The sequence below is a fragment of the Ranitomeya variabilis genome, chromosome 6 (assembly GCF_051348905.1).
Source record: "Ranitomeya variabilis isolate aRanVar5 chromosome 6, aRanVar5.hap1, whole genome shotgun sequence".
Lineage (NCBI taxonomy): Eukaryota > Metazoa > Chordata > Amphibia > Anura > Dendrobatidae > Ranitomeya > Ranitomeya variabilis.
The window spans coordinates 198,413,402-198,435,281 of record NC_135237.1 but is presented as its reverse complement, the minus strand read 5'-3'; the positions used below and the strand labels follow the sequence as shown (position 1 = coordinate 198,435,281).

The following is a 21,880-nucleotide window of genomic DNA, read 5'->3' as shown; positions in this document are numbered from 1 at the left end:
GCTTAACTGCTGGGAGAGGTGCGGGCACTGTTCCTGGCAGTGAATGCTAGGTGTCAGCTGTCATGTCAGTGTAGGAGTAGTGGAGGTGATGTTCTACTCCTTGACACTCCAATTGGTTAAATACATTTTAAATTGATGTTTGTTATTTGAGAGTGAAACCCTCTGCGGCTGCAGTCTTGGCCTAGAAAGGGTTAAATGTAAAGGCTGGGCCAGATTATGGAGTGGAGAGCTAGAATTCGTGCTAAGTTCAGGAAGTGTCAAGGACAGTTAAAGAGAGAGTGAGAAGAAGTGAAAGCATCGGTCAAAGGCTATAGGCTGCTAGGGACAGTGTGGGCCTGCTACTCGGGACAATGGATTACCAAAGAACCCTTACATGTGAGTCAATCTGGCAGCCTGGGAACCTTGAGATGGAAGTCGAGGCCTTTGGGCAGACTAAGCCTGCGGAGCTGTAGGGAAAGATGAACTCAAACCCTCAGAGATTGGAGGTGATGGAATCTGGGTGCACTGCTTGTGGTGAAGAATTCCTAGTGCTAGAGGAGTTAGGAAGAGGGATTCTCCACACATACTGAGAACCAGGGCTGAAGTTATGTTCGGTACCTGTGGGAAGTAACCCATTGGGCCTTACCCTATATGCCTGATTGTAATAACCGCAAGCTGCTAAGCAAAAGTTCGACTGGTTTAACAAATTAAGTGTCTTCTGGATTGTTTGTTGCAAAGGTTCTGGAAGATGAAAGCCTGGAGCCAGGGGAGGCCTGTGGACCACAAGTAAGTGTGATCCGCCCAACACATAGCAGCACACCTGGACTGGACACGTTTTGTCTGTAGAATGGCAGAGCAAGCAGAAGCAGCAGCTTGCCCAGGACAACCTGGCAGCGCACCTTACATTTGGCATAGGATGCCAGTTCCTCGCATGAAGAATGGGACTTGGGCACCTTACATCAGCTAAACACCTGGCGGCAATCATGCTCACACAGCTCCTGTGCGTGCAAAATGGCCTGCACATATCCATACGTCCAAAGTCGGTAAGTACTTCACAACCTGGACGTATGGATACAGCTAAGGTCATGAAGGGGTTAAAGCAGTACTTCTCATTATCCCTGATTAAATACTTTAGCACAACAATATGGTGTTTCCTGCCAATGCCTTCGATTTGATGGACACATATAATTTGAATAACTCTTCATCTGATTTATATTCTTCCTGTTCTCTTGGTCAGTACTCTTGTGCCGAGGTTTGGTCCTTTATTATTTATAATTCTCAATATTAAAGTTAAGGATTAGCTGTATTTTTTATCTCAGTAGTATTTCACATTCTAGTTGCTATTTATACTTCAGCTACTTAGTCTGCCATCTAAGATGGGGGTTCTGCTGATACAAACTTATGGTTGTGTTTTAATTCATTTGTATCAGTTTTGCCATTATTTTACTTTATAGCTAATAAAGTATTGATTTATCCAAAAAGAAGAAAAAAACGGTTTGCACTCACCAAGCCCGATAAAATAGTCTTGTCTTTATTAGGACATGTGCGATATAGACAGGGAGAACATGTAACCAAAGGATGTTTCGCGCACACTGTGCTTCCATAGATCCCGATGGAAGAAACAGCTGTCATTCTTTGGTTACATGTTCTCCCTGTCTATATCGCACATGTCCTAATAAAGACAAGACTATTTTATCGGGCTTGGTGAGTGCAACCTTTTTTTTCTTCTTTTTGGATTGTTGTGTACTTGTCGGTATTGCACCCGAAGTGCCCGTTTGATGAGGAGGTGATTCAAGTGCTGGAGCAGCGTTATAAGACACACTGATAGATGAGCACGAAAAGCAGCAGTGCGGGTATGACTTTTTTTTCTTTTTTTCGGGACATTGAAAGTATTGTTTATGTTTTATATTTGGAACATTAGTACTTACTTTGCATACATGTATTTTTTTTTTACAAGAAATCATCAATGCCTTGTGATCATACAACCACTTTACCATTTTAAAACTATAAAATAAAATAAAGTTGAGTACTGTGATTTTTTTCCACCTAAAAACTACTATGTAGGGAGTCAATATTAATGGTTAAGTTGCATCATTACGGTAAAGTTGCAGAGCATTCATGATTTTGAAGTGTTTACAGGACCATGCTGTTTATAAATAATATCTAAATTCCTTGACCAAGACAGAATGACTTATTGGTGCCCCTCCTTGCACCCAGCATAAACATTTTAAACTGTGACATATGAAGCAAATATTGCACCACTTGGCATTAAAGCTGCTTCTAGTTTGGTACCTGGTGAATATTGTGAACAAGAGCTATTTTCACAATCCTTGAATTCTGTTCGACCATTTTTACCACCATTATTTGAACTACAATCTTCAAATCCACTTGAGCTTTGAGAAGAAACTGATGGGCATTGACTCTGGTACCCCCTGCTTCCATTTCCAAAGTGAATGCTTGAAGCAGAAAAATCTCTCTGTATGCAGAAAAACAGAGTACTGTAAAATGTGTAGCTGCAGAGTACAAATGAACAACATATCAATGAAATCAAGCTTGCAGTGCTCAGCATAAATGAACACACTCCCTTTGATAAGTAAAGTTTTAATTAATAACTCTCTAAACACAAGAATAATTTCAATAATATTGACAAGAGTTTCATAGAACATTGTTTTAACCCATAACATGAAAGTAAGGTTAGTAATATAACAATCATTACAAAAATATTCAGTTTCACTCAAATTAGTTAATGCAACAATGAAAAACAACTACATCAATTATTTTGTATGACCTCCATGCTTTTTAAGGACAGCACCATTCTTGAAGAATGACCTCTTTTAGAGCCTGGATGCTGGATGGGGGTTGATGTTCAACTTGTCTCATCAGAATTCCCCAAAGGTGTTCGGTTGTGTTCAGATCAGGAGACATACTTGGTCACTGAATCAATCACCTTTTACCCTGTTTCTCTTCAGACAGGCAACATTTGCCTTAGATGTGTATTTTATATCATTATGATGTTAGAAAAGTGCATGCCTACACAGAGCGCAGAGTGATAGCAACATCTTCTCTTTCAATGTAGAACAATACATACACCGTGTTTCAAATTATTATGCAAATTGGATTTAAGTGTCATAAAGATTTAATTGTTTTGCATTTTAAATAAACTCGTGGATGGTATTGTGTCTCAGGGCTCAATGGATCACTGAAATCAATCGTAAACACGTGTGATAATTAGTTTTCCAGGTGATTCTACTAAAAGGAAAACTACTTAAAAATGATGTTCCACATTATTAAGCAGGCCACAGGTTTCAAGCAATATGGAAAAAAAAGGATCTCTCTGCTGCTGAAAAGCATCAAATAGTGCAATGCCTTGGACAAGGTATGAAAACATTAGATATTTCATGAAAACTTAAGAGTAATCATCATACTGTGAAGAAATTTGTGACTGAAACAGAACACAGACATGGTTCATGCAAATAAAGGCATAATGAGGAAGGTTTCTGCCAGACAAATTCATTGGATTAAGAGAGCAGCTGCCAAAATAGCATTACAAAGCAGCAAACAGTTATTTGAAGCTGCTGGAGCCTCTGGAGTCCCTCGAACCTCAAGGTGTAGGATCCTTCAAAGCTTGTTGTGGTGCATAAACCTACTATTCGGCCACCCCTAAACAGTGTTCACATTCAGAAACGGTTGCAGTGGGCCATGACATACATGAAGACTAATTTTCAAACAGTCTCATTTACTGATGAGTGTCGCGCAACCCTGGATGGTCCAGATGGATGGAGTAGTGGATGGTTGGTGGATGGCCACCATGTCCTAACAAGGCTGCAACGTTAACAAAGAGGTCGAGGAGTCATGTTTTGGGCTGGAAACATGGGGAAACAGCTGGTAGGGCCCTTTAAGGCTCCTGAAGGTGTGAAAATGACCTCAGCAAAGTATATAGAGTTTCTGAATGACAACTTTCTTCCATGGTATAAAAAGCAGAAAAGTGCCTTCAGGAGCAAAATCATCTTCATGCATGACAATGCACCATCTCATGCTGCAAAGAATACCTCTGAGTCATTGGCTTCTATGGACATAAAAGGAGATAAACTCATTGTGTGGCCACCATCTTTCCCTGACCTCAACCCTATTGAGAACCTTTGGAGTATCATCAAGCAAAAGATCTATGAGGGTGGGAGGCAGTTCACATCAAAACAGTAGCTCTGGGAGGCTATTCTGACTTGATGCAAAGAAATACAAGCAGAAACTCTCTAAAAACTCACAAGTTCAATGGATGCAAGAATTGTGGAGGTGATATCAAAGAAGGGTTCCTATGTTAACATGTAACTTGGCCTGTTAGGATGTTTTGGAGTGAAATAGCTTTTTTGCTCAGTGAATGTAACCACTAGTGTTGAGCGATACCGTCCGATACTTGAAAGTATCGGTATCGGATAGTATCGGCCGATACCCGCAAAGTATCGGATATCACCGATACCCGATACCAATACAAGTCAATGGGACACCAAGTATCGGAAGGTATCCTGATGGTTCCCAGGGTCTGAAGGAGAGGAAACTCCCCTTCAGGCCCTGGGATCCATATTAATGTGTAAAATAAAGAATAAAAATAAAAAATATTGATATACTCACTGTTATGGTCTGGTGATTAAGGAGCGACATGCGACTAGCTCTGGACAGGTGGTAACTATACCGACCGCAGTTCCTGATCTTAACACAGACACTAGCAGTAGCCGTGGGATGTTCCTGTCACTCCCTGGACACCTCGTCACAGCCGGAGATCTAGCTACCCCTAAAGGTAGAAGCAGGAAAGCTATCTTGCCTCAGAGAAAATCCCCAAAGGATAGGACAGCCCCCCACAAATAATGACTGTGAGAGGAGAAGGAAATGACATACGTAGTATGAAACAAGATTTAGCAAAGGAGGACACTACTAGCTAGAAAGAATTAGTACAGGACAGAACACTGTGCGGTCAGTAATAAAAACTTGAAAAAGTCCACCGCAGAGAAATGCAAAAATCTCCACACCTGACTAAAGGTGTGGAGGGCAAACTCTGCTGCCCAGAGCTTCCAGCTTAGCTGACTAGATACATACTGATAAGCTGGACAAATGAGCAAAACATAGAAAGTGCTAAACAACAAAGTCCACAACAAGTGAACTGCAAAAAGACAAGCAAGGACTTAGCTTTGCTGAAATGGTCAGAGTGACAGGGAAATCCTCAGAGAGCCATGACTCCAAGCTCAACAATTGACAACTGGCATTGAATTAGGGAAAAGGCCAGACTAATATAGCAGAGCCAGAAAGACGATCAGTGAAAACAGCTGCTGATGCTAAATCCAAGAAGCAGCCATACCACTCAAAACCACAGGAGGGAGCCCAAGAGCAGAACTCACAAAATGCTACTTATAACCACCGGAGGGAGCCCAAGAGAGGAATTCACAACAACTCACCCTCTGACGCGCCCTGGTTGTAACCGCCAGCCTCCGTTCATAAGAATGAGCGCTTGAAAGTCCTTAGATGACGTTGCGGCCTGTGATTGGTCGCGGAGCGGTCACGTGACCGCAACGCGACCAATCACAAGCCGCGACGTCATCTATGGTCTTTCAAGCGCTTGAAAGACCTTAGATGACGTCACGGCTTGTGATTGGTCGCGTTGCAGTCACGTGACCGCTCCGCGACCAATCACAGGCCGCGACGTCATCTAAGGACTTTCAAGCGCTCATTCTTATGAACGGAGGCTGGCGGTTACATCGGTAAGGTCCAGGCTGCGTCGGAGAGGTGAGTATATCAATATTTTTTATTTTTATTCTTTATTTTACACATTAATATCGATCCCGATATCACAAAAGTATCGGATCTCGGTATCGGAATTCCGATACAGCAAATATCGGCCGATACCCAATACTTGCGGTATTGGAATGCTCAACACTAGTAACCACCTAATGCTGCAAATTCCATATATGAGCATTTTCAGTTCTTTAAAACTTATGAAATGTTTAGAAATTCTACTGTGCCTAATAATTTGGAACAGTGCATTTTGAGCATTTATTCATTTTGGAGATTATACTCTTATCATTCGGAGGTTTCTTCAATAAAATTCGATGTATACACTAATGGGTGATGACTTTTATTAGACTTTAGTCATTTGCACTGACAATTTAGGAAAATCCGAGAAAAATGTAATTTGCATAATAGTTTGGAACATGGTTATATAATATATGAGATTCACTTTTGTATTGAAGAACTGAAATAAATTAAAGGGAACCTGTCACCCCGTTTTTTCCGTATGAGATAAAAATACCATTAAATAGGGCCTGAGCTGTGCATTACAATAGTGTATTTTGTGGACCCTGATTCCCCACCTATGCTGCCGAAATACGTTACCAAAGTCGCCGTTTTCGCCTGTCAATCAGGCTGGTCTGGTCCAATGGGCATGGTGACATCGCTGTTCCTTCCCCAGATCTTGCTTATTTTTCCGTTGGTGGCGTAGTGGTTTGCGCATGCCCAAGGCCCAAATCCACTGCATAGGTGTGGAAAAAGAGCGCGATCTGCGCTATTCCCCTGGTGATCGGTGGGGGCGGCCATCTTCCTGTGGCCGCGCGTGTGCAGATGGAGCGCTCTGCTGCCCGGGGCTTCAGGAAAATGGCCACGGGATGCCGCGCATGCGCAGATGGAGATCGCGGCGGCCATTTTCCTGAAGCCGAGATGCGAACTCTTCTTCAGGAAAATGGCCGCCGCGATCTCCATCTGCGCACGCGCGGCCACAGGAAGATGGCTGCCCCCACCGATCACCAGGGGAATAGCGCAGATCGCGCTCTTTTTCCACACCTATGCAGTGGATTCGGGCCTTGGGCATGCGCAAACCACTACGCCACCAACGGAAAAATAAGCAAGATCTGGGGGAAGGAACAGCGATGTCACCACGTCCATTTGACCAGACCAGCCTGAATGACAGGCGAAAACGGCGACTTTGCTAACGTATTTCGGCAGCATAGGTGGGGAATCAGGGTCCACAAAATACACTATTGTAATGCACAGCTCAGGCCCTATTTAACGGTATTTTTATCTCATGCGGAAAAAACGGGGTGACAGGTTCCCTTTAACTTTTTGATGATATTCTAATTTTGTGAGAAGCACCTGTATGGGGCTCATGATTTTGTATGGAGAAATAAACAAGGTCCATTATACTGTGTGGAGCACTATGTGATGTCCATAATACTTTATGGAGCAATATAGGATTCTCATTATTCTGTATGGAGCACTATGTGGTGCCCATAATGCTGTATGGAGGACTATACTGTCTGGTTTCTGAGCTATTGTAGAATTTACAATGGATATCACTCATGTAATGTAAGAAGTTAGTGAAATCTTTGGCATTGTACTATACCTATATTTCTCTGCCGTATCTGTGCATCATGAATCGTGATATGTTTTAAAGGGGCCCACTGAGACTCTTTCGCCCAGGACCCACGAAAACCTGGAGTTGGCCCTGCTGCTGGACACCTGATTAATGAATAATTAAATTTACCTGTGGCTGATTTCTTGTTAATTAAAATCCAGTAGTCTAACTTTGAGCTTTGTTTCTAAGACCTTACTCATTTTTGCAACAATATTGAATGAATTTGTTTGCAAAATTACTTTTTTGGGTGTGTACAAAATAACAAATCTTACTTGCAATCAATGGCCAATATTTGTGGGAGCATTTTATAGTATGGTATCCAATAGAAAATGTTGATTTTAAAAGGAAACTTAAGGTTTTCTGATAAATCTGTTGGGGTATACTAATTGATGTTGAGCACATAATGATTCTGAAAAAGCACAGATTCTAAAACTGAGAAAAGTTCTGAAGTTCAAAATGGAGTGCAGATGAAATTGTCTTTAATCATCATTAATACCTCATATTTCTTTTTCCAAGCATCATATGCCCAATACTGGAAATGCTGCCATGTCAAATTGGACTCGAATACAGTATCAGTTGCTGACACAGAATGTTGGTGACCTAAAATTAGCAAAACAAAAAAGGATAAATGGATTGCATGGAAAAAAAACAGAAAAAAACAAGCACTTATTTAAAAATGCGTTGCCATCACTCAAGAGGCAAACAACATATAAAAAAGAAACGTGTTATTCTGCTCGGCTGCCACTATTACACCATGTGTCGAGTTCAACATGAAGAATTAGGTGATAGGTCCTCTGGAAAGAAATAGTCCATGAATTCCCCAATTCAGATATCAAAGAAACACAGTAGCTCACTGTTCTGCACTGTTTTTGTAACCCCTGCTTACTTTTACGGAAGTTATGTAAACAGGATAACACAGTCTGTGCAGCCAATTAACGGCAGAACATAGATATCCCCAAATGAGCCAATCATGGGATACATATGGGAATAACCCTTTAGTGTCACTGAGCTCTTAGAAGAACCTGCTTGCCTATGAGGATAGCATGGTTGTGCATGATTATAATCAACTGCTCACAAGTAGGGATTAGTGGACCCGTGGAGGTTCGGGTTTTTATTCCAAACTTCAACCGGAACCCGAACCCCATTGAAAACAATGAGGACCTGAACTTTTGAGCTGGAAAATTCTCTCCCTATCTCTTTTTCACGGACTTCCCCCAGAACTTCGAACATTGCAACGGACTTCCAGGAGATGTCCATGTTCAGCGTTTAGAAACTTTTAAGTATGGGTTCGCTCATCTCTACTCACAAGACAGGAAAATAAATACCTGAATTTAATACAACAGTGCTTGTATGCTCTCGGCTCGAAGTCGGAGATCTCATGATGAGAATTTGGTGTGTTTTTGATGCTGCATATTTTCACTGCACAAAAAATACAGCATGGTAAATTTCTAGCAAAGTGAATGGGATTTTTTTTTTAAATCTCATGTTCACTGTGCTTTAAACTTTTATGCAGTGTAGATTGACCAGCAGTGCATTTTTGAAATCCGTAACATCACTTGCAGCAAATATGTGTTTTATTTGCAACTAGCTGAAGAGCCTGGCGTTGCCCGGGCACAGTAACTAACTGTGGTTAGTTATAGCACCTCACTTCTCTCATTTTCCCATCACACCTCTCATTTTCCCCCTCACATCTCTCATTTTCCCCCTCACTCCTCTCATTTCCCCCCTAACACCTGTCACTTTGACCTTACACCTGTCATTTTCCCCTCAGTATATACCTGTATGTCATCTCCCCTGTATATAGTATATACCTGTATGTCATCTCCCCTGCATATAGTATATACCTTTACTGTATGTCATCTCCTCCTGTATATAGTATATACCTGCATGTCATCTCCGCTGTATATAGTATATACCTGTATGTCATCTCCTCCTGTACATAGTATATACCTGTGTGTCATCTCCTCCTGTATATACCTGTATGACATCTACCCTGTATACAGTATATACCTGTATGTGTTAGGGGTCGAGTTCCCGCCTCTGCACAGGGGGAATCTCGAACCATCTCCGCTGCGGTCTCTGATTCTTCTCCAGCCACAGTGGAGCCTGCTCAACGGAGACGTCGGTCCGCTCGGCCTGATACGGTGCGGATGATTACTGCTGCCTTTCCAGGCTCAGCCATTGTAGCCAGTACTGGTCAGTGGCGAGCAGACGTCTCTGGGACTAAGTCCTGTGTTGTGAATTCCGCTCTTGGGCTCCCTCCGGTGGTTGTAAGTAGCACTTTTGTGAATTCTGCTCTTGGGCTCCCTCCTGTGGTTTTGAGTGGTATAGATGCTTCTTGGATTTAGCATTAGCAGCTGCTTCCACTGATCGTCTTTCTGCTCGGCTATTTTAGTCTGGCCTTATCTCTCAATCAATGCCAGTTGTCAATTGTTCCTGCTTGGAGCCACTGCTCTTTTGGATTTCCCTGACACTCTGTCCAGTTCAGCAAAGATAAGTCGTTGCTTGTCCTTTTGCAGTCCACTTGTTGTGGACTTTATTGTTCAGCACATTTTATGTTTTGCTCATTTGTCCAGCTTATCAGTATGGATCTATTCAGCTAAGCTGGAAGCTCTGGGCTGCAGATTTTGCCCTCCACACCTTTAGTCAGGTGTGGAGATTTTTGCATATCTCTGCGGTGGACTTTTTCTAGTTTTTATTACTGACCGCACAGTGTTCTTTCCTTACTATCTATTTAGCTAGAAGTGGCCTCCTTTGCTAAATCTTGTTTCATACTACGTATGTAATTTCCTTCTCCTCTCACAGTCAATATTTGTGGAGGGCTGTCCTATCCTTTGGGGATTTTCTCTGAGGCAAGATAGCTTTCCTGTTTCTACCTTTAGGGGTAGCTAGTTCTCCGGCTGTGACGAGGTGTCCAGGGAGTGACAGGAACATCCCACGGCTACTGCTAGTGTTGTGTTAAGATCAGGAACTGCGGTCTGTATAGTTACCACCTGCTCAGAGCTAGTCGCATGTCGCTCCTAAATTACCAGTCCATAACAGTACAACTGGCCAAAAATGAGTTGAATGCATCTCAAAAGAAGGAAAAGAAAAAGAGTTCTGAGCCATTTTTTTTTCTTTAGTCTGTTTTGTCTTTTTCCTTCCTCTTAATCTCTGGGTGGATTTAGGCGCGGACATGGATGTTCAGGGTTTGTTTTCTCGTGTGGATCAGCTTGCTGCAAGAGTTCAGAGTATCCAAGATTATTTTGTTCAGACTCCAGCCTTAGAGCCTAGAATTCCTACTCCAGATTTGTTTTACGGGGATAGATCTAAGTTTTTGAACTTTAAATATAACTTCTCCCTTGAGTCAGGGGATCCGGCATTGCTTAATGTAGATGCATTTTTTCAATCGCTCGGATTATTGTATGACGAACCTAACTCTGTGGATCATGCGGAAAAAACCTTGTTGGCTCTGTGCCAGGGTCAGGAAGCGGCAGAATTATATTGCCAGAAATTTAGAAAATGGTCTGTGCTCACTAAATGGAATGAGGATGCTCTGGCAGCAATTTTCAGAAAGGGTCTTTCTTTTTTTTTTATCAATTAGTGTTTATTGAAGATTTCCAAAACAATACAGTACAGTCAAACAGTAATAACAGTAACAGAGGTCAACTAAAAATGACCAGAAATAAGTGAGGAGAAAAACAAAACCAATCAGAAAGGAAGAAGTAGGGGAGAGAAGTGGAGGGGTAGGTACGGTAGGGGGAATAGGGGGGGAGGAAAGGAGTGTAGGCATTCACAAGACATTATCTAGCAGTTCAGTTATAGACCAGGGGTCCTGGCAAACTATGGCAGAATAAGAATATTACAAACACAAAAACAGACATGTCAATTATGCTTACTTATTCCCACTCAAGTAAACAGTCAAACAAGGTGGTGCGGGTCAATAGAGGAATGACCGCTATGTAACCAAGGGTGCCAAATATTTTGTCTTTTGGTTTTGGCAGTCATGGAGTGAGCCAAGGCGAGTTCATATTGGCAGTGGACATTAAGTTTATTAATTAATTCACTAATATTGGGAGAATTAGTGTCTTTCCATCTTAAGGCGACTAATAACCTGGCAGCTATTAGAATATGTGATAGTGTACCTCGAAGTATGTGTGGAATATCCTCCAGGCCGATGTGAAGAATGACCTGCCTAGGTGACAGAGTCAGCTGGATCCCCAAGACCTGTGCAATTAAAAGGTCCATATCTCTCCACCAGGGCTGAAGAATTGGGCACGACCACCAGGTGTGTTCCAGAGTTCCCCTGTGACCGCACCCCCTCCAGCATTTATCCGACCCGGCAGGGTCATAGTGAGCCACCTGAACCGGATATTGATACCATCTAAGGTGTACTTTTTTCAATTGTTCGAGATGATTGACGCAGGCAGATACCCGTAATACCTCACCCAGTCCCTCCTCACAATCCATCGGGTCAGATAGGAAGTCCAGATCCTGTTCCCACTTGATCATATATGGCAGTTTAACATCTTCTGCTGGGTCGTTTAAGGCTTTATATAATATTGAAATTCCCTTCGGGCCAGAGTCAGGCAACAAGAAATAACCATTAACCCTGTTATTTAAATGGGAGTTGAAGAAAGGCGAGTCTGGGGAATTATGAAGTAGATGATGTAGATGACGTATCTGCAAATATTGATAGAAATATCTCCGGACATTCGGGAAGTTAGAGGCCAAGCGGTCAAAGGGGATAAGGCCAGTGGTATCAAATATCTGCCATAACGTTACGATTCCAGCATCAACCCAAGGCTGGAGATTAATAAATGGGATGTGTGTCTCAAGGGCTTTTAAGGATAGGGAGTCATGAGATAATTTAATCAAGGAAGGGACCAGTGTCCTCCAATAGTGGAGCACGATTTTCATGGTTGGTAAGGCAGGGGAATAAACAGTGATTGCAATAGATTCAGCCTCAAGAATCGTGCGGGTAGATATAGTTTTGGCATAGTAGTTTTCTATTTGGAGCCATCTATGGTCTTTGTCCGCCTGCCACCAGTCTCTAAGTCCAGTTAGTATGGCCGCTCTATGGTACAGCATGAGGTTCGGCATTCCCAGCCCTCCCCGTTTGTACGGATAGTACATCAAGGTCCTAGAGATTCTAGATTTTTTGTGTGACCAAATATAATTGTATGTCATAGTTTGTAATTTCAAAATCAAACGTTTGGGGATTTTTAATGGGATACACCTAAGGAGATAAAGTATTTTAGGCAGGATCATCATTTTGAAAACATTAATCCTGGCAATCCAGGTTGTCATAACTGTGTGAAAATGGTCAAGTTGTGCCCTAACCTGTGTAATCAATTTAGAGAAATTCTTCTCGACAATCTGTTCAGAGCCCGTCAATATAACTCCCAAGTATGGGATACCCTCTGTCATCCATTTAAATGGAAACTCAGCCTCCATTTTCGACTTGGCCGCGCATGGAACCGCCACCGGAAACAACAAGGACTTCGTAGGATTCAACCTGTAGTATGACACATTACTGAATTCCCCAAGTTCCAAGGTAATAGCTGTCAAGGATGTCTCCAAGTTAACACAGGATAGAATAACATCATCAGCATACAAGACAATTCTGTGCTCCATCTGTCCAACCCTGATGCCGGTGATATTAGTAGAGGTTCTTATGCGTTCAGCAAGCAGCTCCATGCACAGTGCGAAAATAATAGGAGAGAGTGGGCAACCCTGACGAGTGCCATTCGTGATCTGAAACGGACCAGATAAAAAAACGGACGTCAAGACCCTGGCACAAGGAGTCGAGTACATAGCACAGATTGCTGAGAATATTGGGCCCGACAGTCCAAACCTTTCCAGTACTGCCCGAAGATACCCCCAGTGCACCCTGTCAAAAGCCTTCTCAGCATCAAGCGACAGGAATGCACTGGGTAGGCCAGACAGCTCGGCTATTTTAATCAGATTCAGCATGCGCCGCACCCCATCTTTCGTCTCACGTCCGGCCACAAAACCCACTTGGTCCGGTGAAATTATAGTTGGGATAATAAGCTTTAGTCTGGACGCTATAATTTTAGTGAATATTTTGACATCCGAATTGAGCAGAGCAATGGGTCTAAAGTCACCAGGGTGTGTGAGGGGTTTCCCAGGCTTGGGTATGGTAGATATGGTAGCTTCCAAACCAGGAGCCGCCACAGTACCCGAGTCTCTCCACACCGAGAATAATCTCTGCAAATATGGAGTCAGCAACAGATAAAAGGATTTATAATAGTCATTCGTCAGCCCGTCTGGGCCTGGGGCCTTATGAGATTTAGTTTGTTTAATCGTCGAGTTAATTTCTACATCTGTGAAGGGAGAATTAAGGTAGTTTAGCTGCTCAGATGTAATACGGGGTAATTTTATAGAGTCTAGATATTTATAAATAGATTGGTGATCCGGTTGGGGAGTAGAAGGGTCATCTTTTAAGTTATACAATCCGGTATAATATTCTGCAAAAGCTTGGACTATGTCCTGAGGGTTCCTGAGGGCCTTCCCATTTTTATCTAAGATATGGTCCACTCTTGATTTAGCTTCCCTCTTACGTACTCTGTGCGCCAGGATGGCACCTGCCCTATCACCCACGGCATATAGATTAGTCTTGAATTTCTTCATGTTATGTGCATATCTGGCCAGGAGATTTTCTCTCAATTTAAACCTAATCTGATAGATCTCCTCGGAGATAGAAGGCGTGGGAGCAGACTTGTTGATATTGTCTAAATATTGCAGGTGGGAAAGTAGTACCTCTCTGCCACTCTCCCTCTTCCTTTTCAGGTAGGAAGCTTGTTGGAGAAGCACACCTCTAATCACTACTTTATCTGCCAACCATAAGGACTCATCAGAAACCTCTCCATTATCATTTATCTGAAAGTAATGTTCCAACTCCGAAGAGACTCTATCTAACACCTCCCCATTCAGCAGCAATGTGTCATTTAATCGCCACCTAAAGGCTGGGTTAGCTTGGTGTGCTAAAGTAAGAGTTAGAGTGATGGGAGCGTGATCAGACCACGTTATTAAGCCTATAGTTGCGGATGTACATCTGGACAAGGTTGCACTATCTGTTAGAAAATAATCAATACGGGAGTATGTGGAATGCCTGGAAGAGTAAAAGGTATAATCCCTCTCAGATGCATGTGAATATCTCCAATAATCATGCAGGTGGAATTCGCCTGTGAGGAGAGTCAAGTCCCCTCTAGGTCGTCTGCTACCAGAAGAGCAATCAAGGTCCGCATGCATGGGGAGATTAAAGTCACCACATATTATATTGCTGCCCTTCACATTCACAGAGACTTCATGAAGGGTTGTTCTCAGGAATTTGTGTTGTCCCTCATTGGGAGCATAAAGATTTGTCAACGTGTGTAACTCACCATTCAATAGGAACGTGATAGTTAAGCACCTACCCGTGGGGTCATTATTTTGCGCTATCAATTTAAAAGCGATTGTATTTTTCACTATGATGCACACACCAGCCTTTTTGGTTGGGCCATTAGCAAATAGAATGTGTGGGAAGAGGGGATGACGGAGCCTAAAATTATCCTCGGCCAACAAATGGGTCTCCTGCAAGCAGATAATATCTGCCCTCGACCGCTTCACCTCCCTCCACATCATAGATCTCTTCTCAGGGGAGTTTAAACCCCTGACATTCAAAGGAAGAATTTGTAAAGTCATGGTACCATTATACTAAAATCTATACTGCTGGTATTACCCAGTGACCCCACTGGTGGTGTACCGAAACTCATATACAAATAACTGCCAGTTCCATAATAACAATCAAAAATCAGTATAGACAGAGAATGCCCGGGGATTTGGAGAGAAAAAACCTGGAGGAAAGAAAGGGGAAGGACAAGTACGTAGTCGCATCGGAAGGAGACTCTAAATGTATGCCAGACAGAGTAAAAAGAACCAAAAAATAAAAAATAACAAGTAAAAACAAAGGAAAAAAAACCCAAAACATAGGTCAATATACGAGGAATCCTCGTACTAACGTCTGGAACAGTCCAGACAGTCCGCAGAACAGAATCTGCATGGGGGGGTGGAAGTGAGAGGTTCACAATCCAAAGGCCCACTGAGGGGTGCAGTAGGAGGGCTCAGCAATCCAGACACCGTCCGTGTGGCACTGTCAATCCGTAGACCAGTCTGAGGCTATTTTCCTTCCTGTATCCGCAGGTCTGGGAGCAAAGGGTATTTTCCAGGCCGTAAGCCTCTCCTCTGCCTGTTTAGGCGAGGAGCAGGGGACCGTGCGTCCTTCATAAGTGATAATCAAACGCACAGGATTAAACCCCCATCGGTAACGTATGTTGATGTCCCTCAATGCTTTACAGACATGGGCATATTCTCTCCTTTTGGCCAGGGTAGCAGCTGACAAATCCGGGAAGACCTGGAGATCCCGGAATTCAGGGGGTAGGTCAGGGGGGCTCCTTATCCGCTGCAGGAATGTCTCTTTAGTAGTGTACAAATGAATCCGTGCAAGGATGTCTCTAGGAAGAGATGGATCTAGATGCTTGGGCTTGGGTGTTCTATGTACCCTGTCCGCCAGTAGATCTCTCGAGGAAAGTGAGGGCAGGACAGCCTGCATAAAATTCTGGAGGAAAGCAGCTAAATCTTTATCTGCAACATTCTCAGGGATTCCTCTCACTCGAATATTGTTCCTCCTGGATCTGTCCTCTAAGTCGTGCAATTTATCAAACGCTCCTGCTAACTTGCCTTTTATAGCTTGGTTTTCATTCACCAGAGCGTTAATTACAGAGACATATTCGGACATTTTGTTTTCCAAATGATCCGTGCGGGCCCCTAAGGAGTTAATGTCTCCTCTTATCTCCTTCAACATGTCCTGCATGTCCTCTTTTAGTGAGGCGCGTATAGATGTGAGGAATTCTTTCATATCCCCCTTGGTCATAGGTGCAGAGCTGCTATATTGTGCTCCCGCTGAGGTCTCACCTTTTTCAGAATCCCGGGAGCCGTGGGAGGAGTGTGATGATCTGGAGGGAGAAGCCGCCGCCATTTTCCCTGCGGCATGTGCGGTTTGAGACCGCGGAAAGAAGTCTGGCAGGTGAGGAGGAGAGGTCTTCTTATGGGATCTGCGTCGGGTCATCATGTGCCCAGTCGTACTGCGGTGCTAGCGGTAAGCGCCTCAGCGGTCAGGAGAGTCAGTGAAAGCCGGTATGAGCCGCGTTATGTCTGGTGGTGCCAAAGCTCGTCACCTCATTTTAGGTCCAGCATGACAAGGTTAGGTGTGGGACCAGCCCAGGACAGTGTACTTGAGGGTACAACTCAGTGATGATGTTGTAGAAGCAGAGGAAAAACATACAGGAAGCACACTGTCTCTGATATATGTCTTATTGTTCTCCTGGGTGCTGCTGCTGGAAAAGGGGTGGGATTCCAAAGAAGTAGTTTATCTTCTCTTATGGAGGAGAATGACAGTGGTAGACGATCAGCTTCTGTTGACTAGAAGGGATATTGTCAGCCTCCCTTATCTCTCACACTGGAGTCGTGTTTGCTCAGCAAAGGAGGATCTGTCCTGGCCCCCCCACTGTGAGAACTGGGCTATTGCAAGTGTGTGCAGGCTGCAATCACCTCTCTGCTCAGGGGCAATCTCCTAATAGATCTGGCTGTGAGCAGAGAAGGATTAAGGAAACCTCTGGAAGATGATAAAAGTGCTGGTGTTTCTGCTGTTAGATGTTTGGGCAGCGAGAGGTGCAGAGAGAAAATTACAGGCCCTCCTCCACAGGGGAAGCACAGGCCTGTTACACTCACCAGGCCTCAAGGCTCAGGCTGCAGAGATCCCTTAACAGTCTGTAAAAGCTATTTTCTTGTGGTCCACCAAGTGCAGAACACTCTCATGGAGGCTTAGATGGTAAAACAAGATGATTTACAGCAGCAGTGTGGCCGATGGATGTTGATTTCCAGGCTGGAGATCAGGAGCTCCTGGAAGAAGCTTCCTCTCTTGATGGTGCCTAAGCCACACCCCCAGAAAGGGTCTTTCTGAAGCCCTTAAAGATGTTATGGTGGGGTTCCCCACCCTGTTGGTCTGAGCGAATCTATGTCTCTAGCCATTCAGATCGATCGGCGCCTGCGCAAGCGCAAAGTGGTGCACCATATGGCAGCATCCTCTGAACAGAGTCCTGAGCCTATGCAATGTGATAGGATTCTGACTAGAGCGGAACAGAGGGGATACAGACGTCAGAATGGGCTGTGTTTTTACTGTGGTGATTCAGCTCATACTATCTCTGATTGCCCTAAGCGTATTAAGAGGGTCGCTAGATCCGTTACCATTAGTACTGTACAGCCTAAGTTTCTCCTGTCTGTGACCCTGATTTGCTCATTGTCATCTTTCTCTGTCATGGCATTTGTGGATTCAGGCGCTGCCCTGAACTTAATGGACTTAGAATTTGCCAGGCGCTGTGGTTTTTCTTTGCAGCCTTTGCAGAGCCCTATTCCTTTGAGGGGTATTGATGCTACACCATTGGCCAAGAATAAACCTCAGTATTGGACTCAGCTGACTATGTGCATGGCTCCAGCACATCAGGAAGATTGTCGTTTTCTGGTGTTGCATAATTTACATGATGTTGTTGTACTGGGTTTTCCATGGTTACAAGTACACAATCCAGTGTTGGATTGGAAATCGATGTCTGTGACTAGTTGGGGTTGTCAAGGGGTACATAGTGACGTTCCTTTAATGTCAATTTCCTCTTCCCCCTCTTCTGATGTTCCTGAATTTTTGTCAGATTTCCAGGATGTATTCGATGAGCCCAAGTCCAGTTCCCTTCCTCCACATAGGGACTGTGATTGTGCTATTGACTTGATTCCAGGCTCTAAGTTCCCTAAGGGCCGACTTTTCAACCTGTCTGAGCCAGAACATACCGCTATGCGGAGCTATGTTAAGGAGTCCTTGGAGAAGGGGCATATTCGGCCGTCTTCGTCACCATTCGGAGCGGGATTCTTTTTTGTTGCCAAGAAGGATGGCTCCTTGAGACCCTGTATTGATTATCGCCTTCTTAATAAGATCACGGTCAAATTCCAATACCCTTTACCTTTGCTCTCTGATTTGTTTGCTCGGATTAAGGGGGCTAGTTGGTTTACCAAGATTGACCTTCGAGGGGCATATAATCTTGTTCGTATTAACCCCTTCACCCCCAAGGGTGGTTTGCACGTTAATGACCGGGCCAATTTTTACAATTCTGACCACTGTCCCTTTATGAGGCTATAACTCTGGAACGCTTTGACGGATCTTGGCGATTCTGACATTGTTTTCTCGTGACATATTGTACTTCATGTTAAAGGTAAAATTTATTCGATATAACTTGCGTTTATTTGTGAAAAAAATGGAAATTTGGCGAAAATTTTGAAAATTTTGCAATTTTCCAACTTTGAATTTTTGTGCCCTTAAATCACAGACATATGTCACGCAAAATACTTAATAAGTAACATTTCCCACATGTCTACTTTACATCAGTACAATTTTGGAACCAAAATTTTTTTTTGTGACGGAGTTATAAGGGTTAAAAGTTGACCAGCAATTTCTCATTTTTACAACACCATTTTTTTTTAGGGACCACATCTCATTTGAAGTCATTTTGAGGGGTCTATATGATAGAAAATACTCAAGTGTGACCCCATTCTAAAAACTGCACCCCTCAAGGTGCTCAAAACCACATTCAAGAAGTTTATTCACCCTTCAGGTGTTTCACAGGAATTTTTGGAATGTTTAAATAAAAATGAACATTTAACTTTTTTTCACACAAAATTTATTTCAGCTCCAATTTGTTTTATTTTACCAAGGGTAACAGGAGAAAATGGACCCCCAAAGTTGTTGTACAATTTGTCCTGAGTACGATGATACCCCATATGTGGGTGTAAACCATTGTTTAGGCGCATGGCAGAGCTTGGAAGGGAAGGAGCGCCATTTGACTTTTCAATGCAAAATTGACTGGAATTGAGATGGGACGCCATGTTGCGTTTGGAGAGCCCCTGATGTGCCTAAACATTGAAACTCCCTACAAGTGACACCATTTTGGAAAGTAGACCCCCTAAGGAACTTATCTAGATGTGTGGTGAGCACTTTGACCCACCAAGTGCTTCACAGAAGTTTATAATGCAGAGCCGTAAAAATAAAAAATCATATTTTTTCACAAAAATGATCTTTTCGCCCCCAATTTTTTATTTTCCCAAGGGTAAGAGAAGAAATTGGACCCCAAAAAATGTTGTGCAATTTGTCCTGAGTACGCTGATACCCCATATGTGGGTGTAAACCATTGTTTGGGCGCATGGCAGAGCTTGGAAGGGAAGGAGCGCCATTTGACTTTTCAATGCAAAATTGACTGGAATTGAGATGGGACGCCATGTTGCGTTTGGAGAGCCCCTGATGTGCCTAAACATTGAAACTCCCTACAAGTGACACCATTTTGGAAAGTAGACCCCCTAAGGAACTTATCTAGATGTGTGGTGAGCACTTTGACCCACCAAGTGCTTCACAGAAGTTTATAATGCAGAGCCGTAAAAATAAAAAATCATATTTTTTCACAAAAATGATCTTTTCGCCCCCAATTTTTTATTTTCCCAAGGGTAAGAGAAGAAATTGGACCCCAAAAAATGTTGTGCAATTTGTCCTGAGTATGCTGATACCCCATATGTGGGTGTAAACCATTGTTTGGGCGCATGGCAGAGCTTGGAAGGGAAGGAGCGCCATTTGACTTTTCAATGCAAAATTGACTGGAATTGAGATGGGACGCCATGTTGCGTTTGGAGAGCCCCTGATGTGCCTAAACATTGAAACTCCCTACAAGTGACACCATTTTGGAAAGTAGACCCCCTAAGGAACTTATCTAGATGTGTGGTGAGCACTTTGACCCACCAAGTGCTTCACAGAAGTTTATAATGCAGAGCCGTAAAAATAAAAAATCATATTTTTTCACAAAAATGATCTTTTTGCCCCCAATTTTTTATTTTCCCAAGGGTAAGAGAAGAAATTGGACCCCAAAAAATGTTGTGCAATTTGTCCTGAGTACGCTGATACCCCATATGTGGGTGTAAACCATTGTTTGGGCGCATGGCAGAGCTTGGAAGGGAAGGAGCGCCATTTGACTTTTCAATGCAAAATTGACTGGAATTGAGATGGGACGCCATGTTGCGTTTGGAGAGCCCCTGATGTGCCTAAACATTGAAACTCCCTACAAGTGACACCATTTTGGAAAGTAGACCCCCTAAGGAACTTATCTAGATGTGTGGTGAGCACTTTGACCCACCAAGTGCTTCACAGAAGTTTATAATGCAGAGCCGTAAAAATAAAAAATCATATTTTTTCACAAAAATGATCTTTTCGCCCCCAATTTTTTATTTTCCCAAGGGTAAGAGAAGAAATTGGACCCCAAAAAATGTTGTGCAATTTGTCCTGAGTATGCTGATACCCCATATGTGGGTGTAAACCATTGTTTGGGCGCATGGCAGAGCTTGGAAGGGAAGGAGCGCCATTTGACTTTTCAATGCAAAATTGACTGGAATTGAGATGGGACGCCATGTTGCGTTTGGAGAGCCCCTGATGTGCCTAAACATTGAAACTCCCTACAAGTGACACCATTTTGGAAAGTAGACCCCCTAAGGAACTTATCTAGATGTGTGGTGAGCACTTTGACCCACCAAGTGCTTCACAGAAGTTTATAATGCAGAGCCGTAAAAATAAAAAATCATATTTTTTCACAAAAATGATCTTTTTGCCCCCAATTTTTTATTTTCCCAAGGGTAAGAGAAGAAATTGGACCCCAAAAAATGTTGTGCAATTTGTCCTGAGTACGCTGATACCCCATATGTGGGTGTAAACCATTGTTTGGGCGCATGGCAGAGCTTGGAAGGGAAGGAGCGCCATTTGACTTTTCAATGCAAAATTGACTGGAATTGAGATGGGACGCCATGTTGCGTTTGGAGAGCCCCTGATGTGCCTAAACATTGAAACTCCCTACAAGTGACACCATTTTGGAAAGTAGACCCCCTAAGGAACTTATCTAGATGTGTTTTGAGAGCTTTGAACCCCCAAGTGTTTCACTACAGATTATAACGCAGAGCCGTGAAAATAATTTTTTTTTTTTTTCTCAAAAATGATTTTTTAGCCCCCAGCTTTGTATTTTTACAAGGGTAACAGAATAAATTGGACCCCAAAATTTGTTTTCCAATTTGTCCTGAGTATGCTGATACCCCATATGTGGGGGGGAACCACTGTTTGGGCGCATGACAGAGCTCGGAAGGGAAGGAGCGCCATTTGGAATGCAGACTTAAATGGATTGGTCAGCAGCCGTCACGTTGCATTTGCAGAGCCCCTGATGTACCCAAACAGCACAAACCCCCCACAAGTGACCCCATATTGGAAACTAGACCTCCCAAGGAACTTATCTAGATGTGTTTTGAGAACTTTGAACCCCCAAGTGTTTCACTAAAGTTTATAGCGCAAAGCCGTGAAAATAAAAATTCTTTTTTTTTTTTCACAAAAATGATTTTTTAGCC

General features: G+C 43.1%; 1 protein-coding gene across 1 annotated transcript in view; it reads right to left on the bottom strand.

Annotated features, from left to right (window-relative positions):
• Positions 1-2,206: 2,206 nt before the first annotated feature.
• The window catches only part of LOC143783246 (polycystin-1-like protein 1), a 149,569-nt gene continuing 129,895 nt past the window's right edge, over positions 2,207-21,880 (bottom strand). The window contains exons 7-8 of the mRNA XM_077271663.1: positions 7,869-7,972; positions 2,207-2,455 (exon numbers count right to left, since the gene is read on the bottom strand). Coding sequence (XP_077127778.1) covers positions 2,207-2,455; positions 7,869-7,972 — 353 coding nt within the window. The remainder of the gene's footprint in view (positions 2,456-7,868; positions 7,973-21,880) is intronic.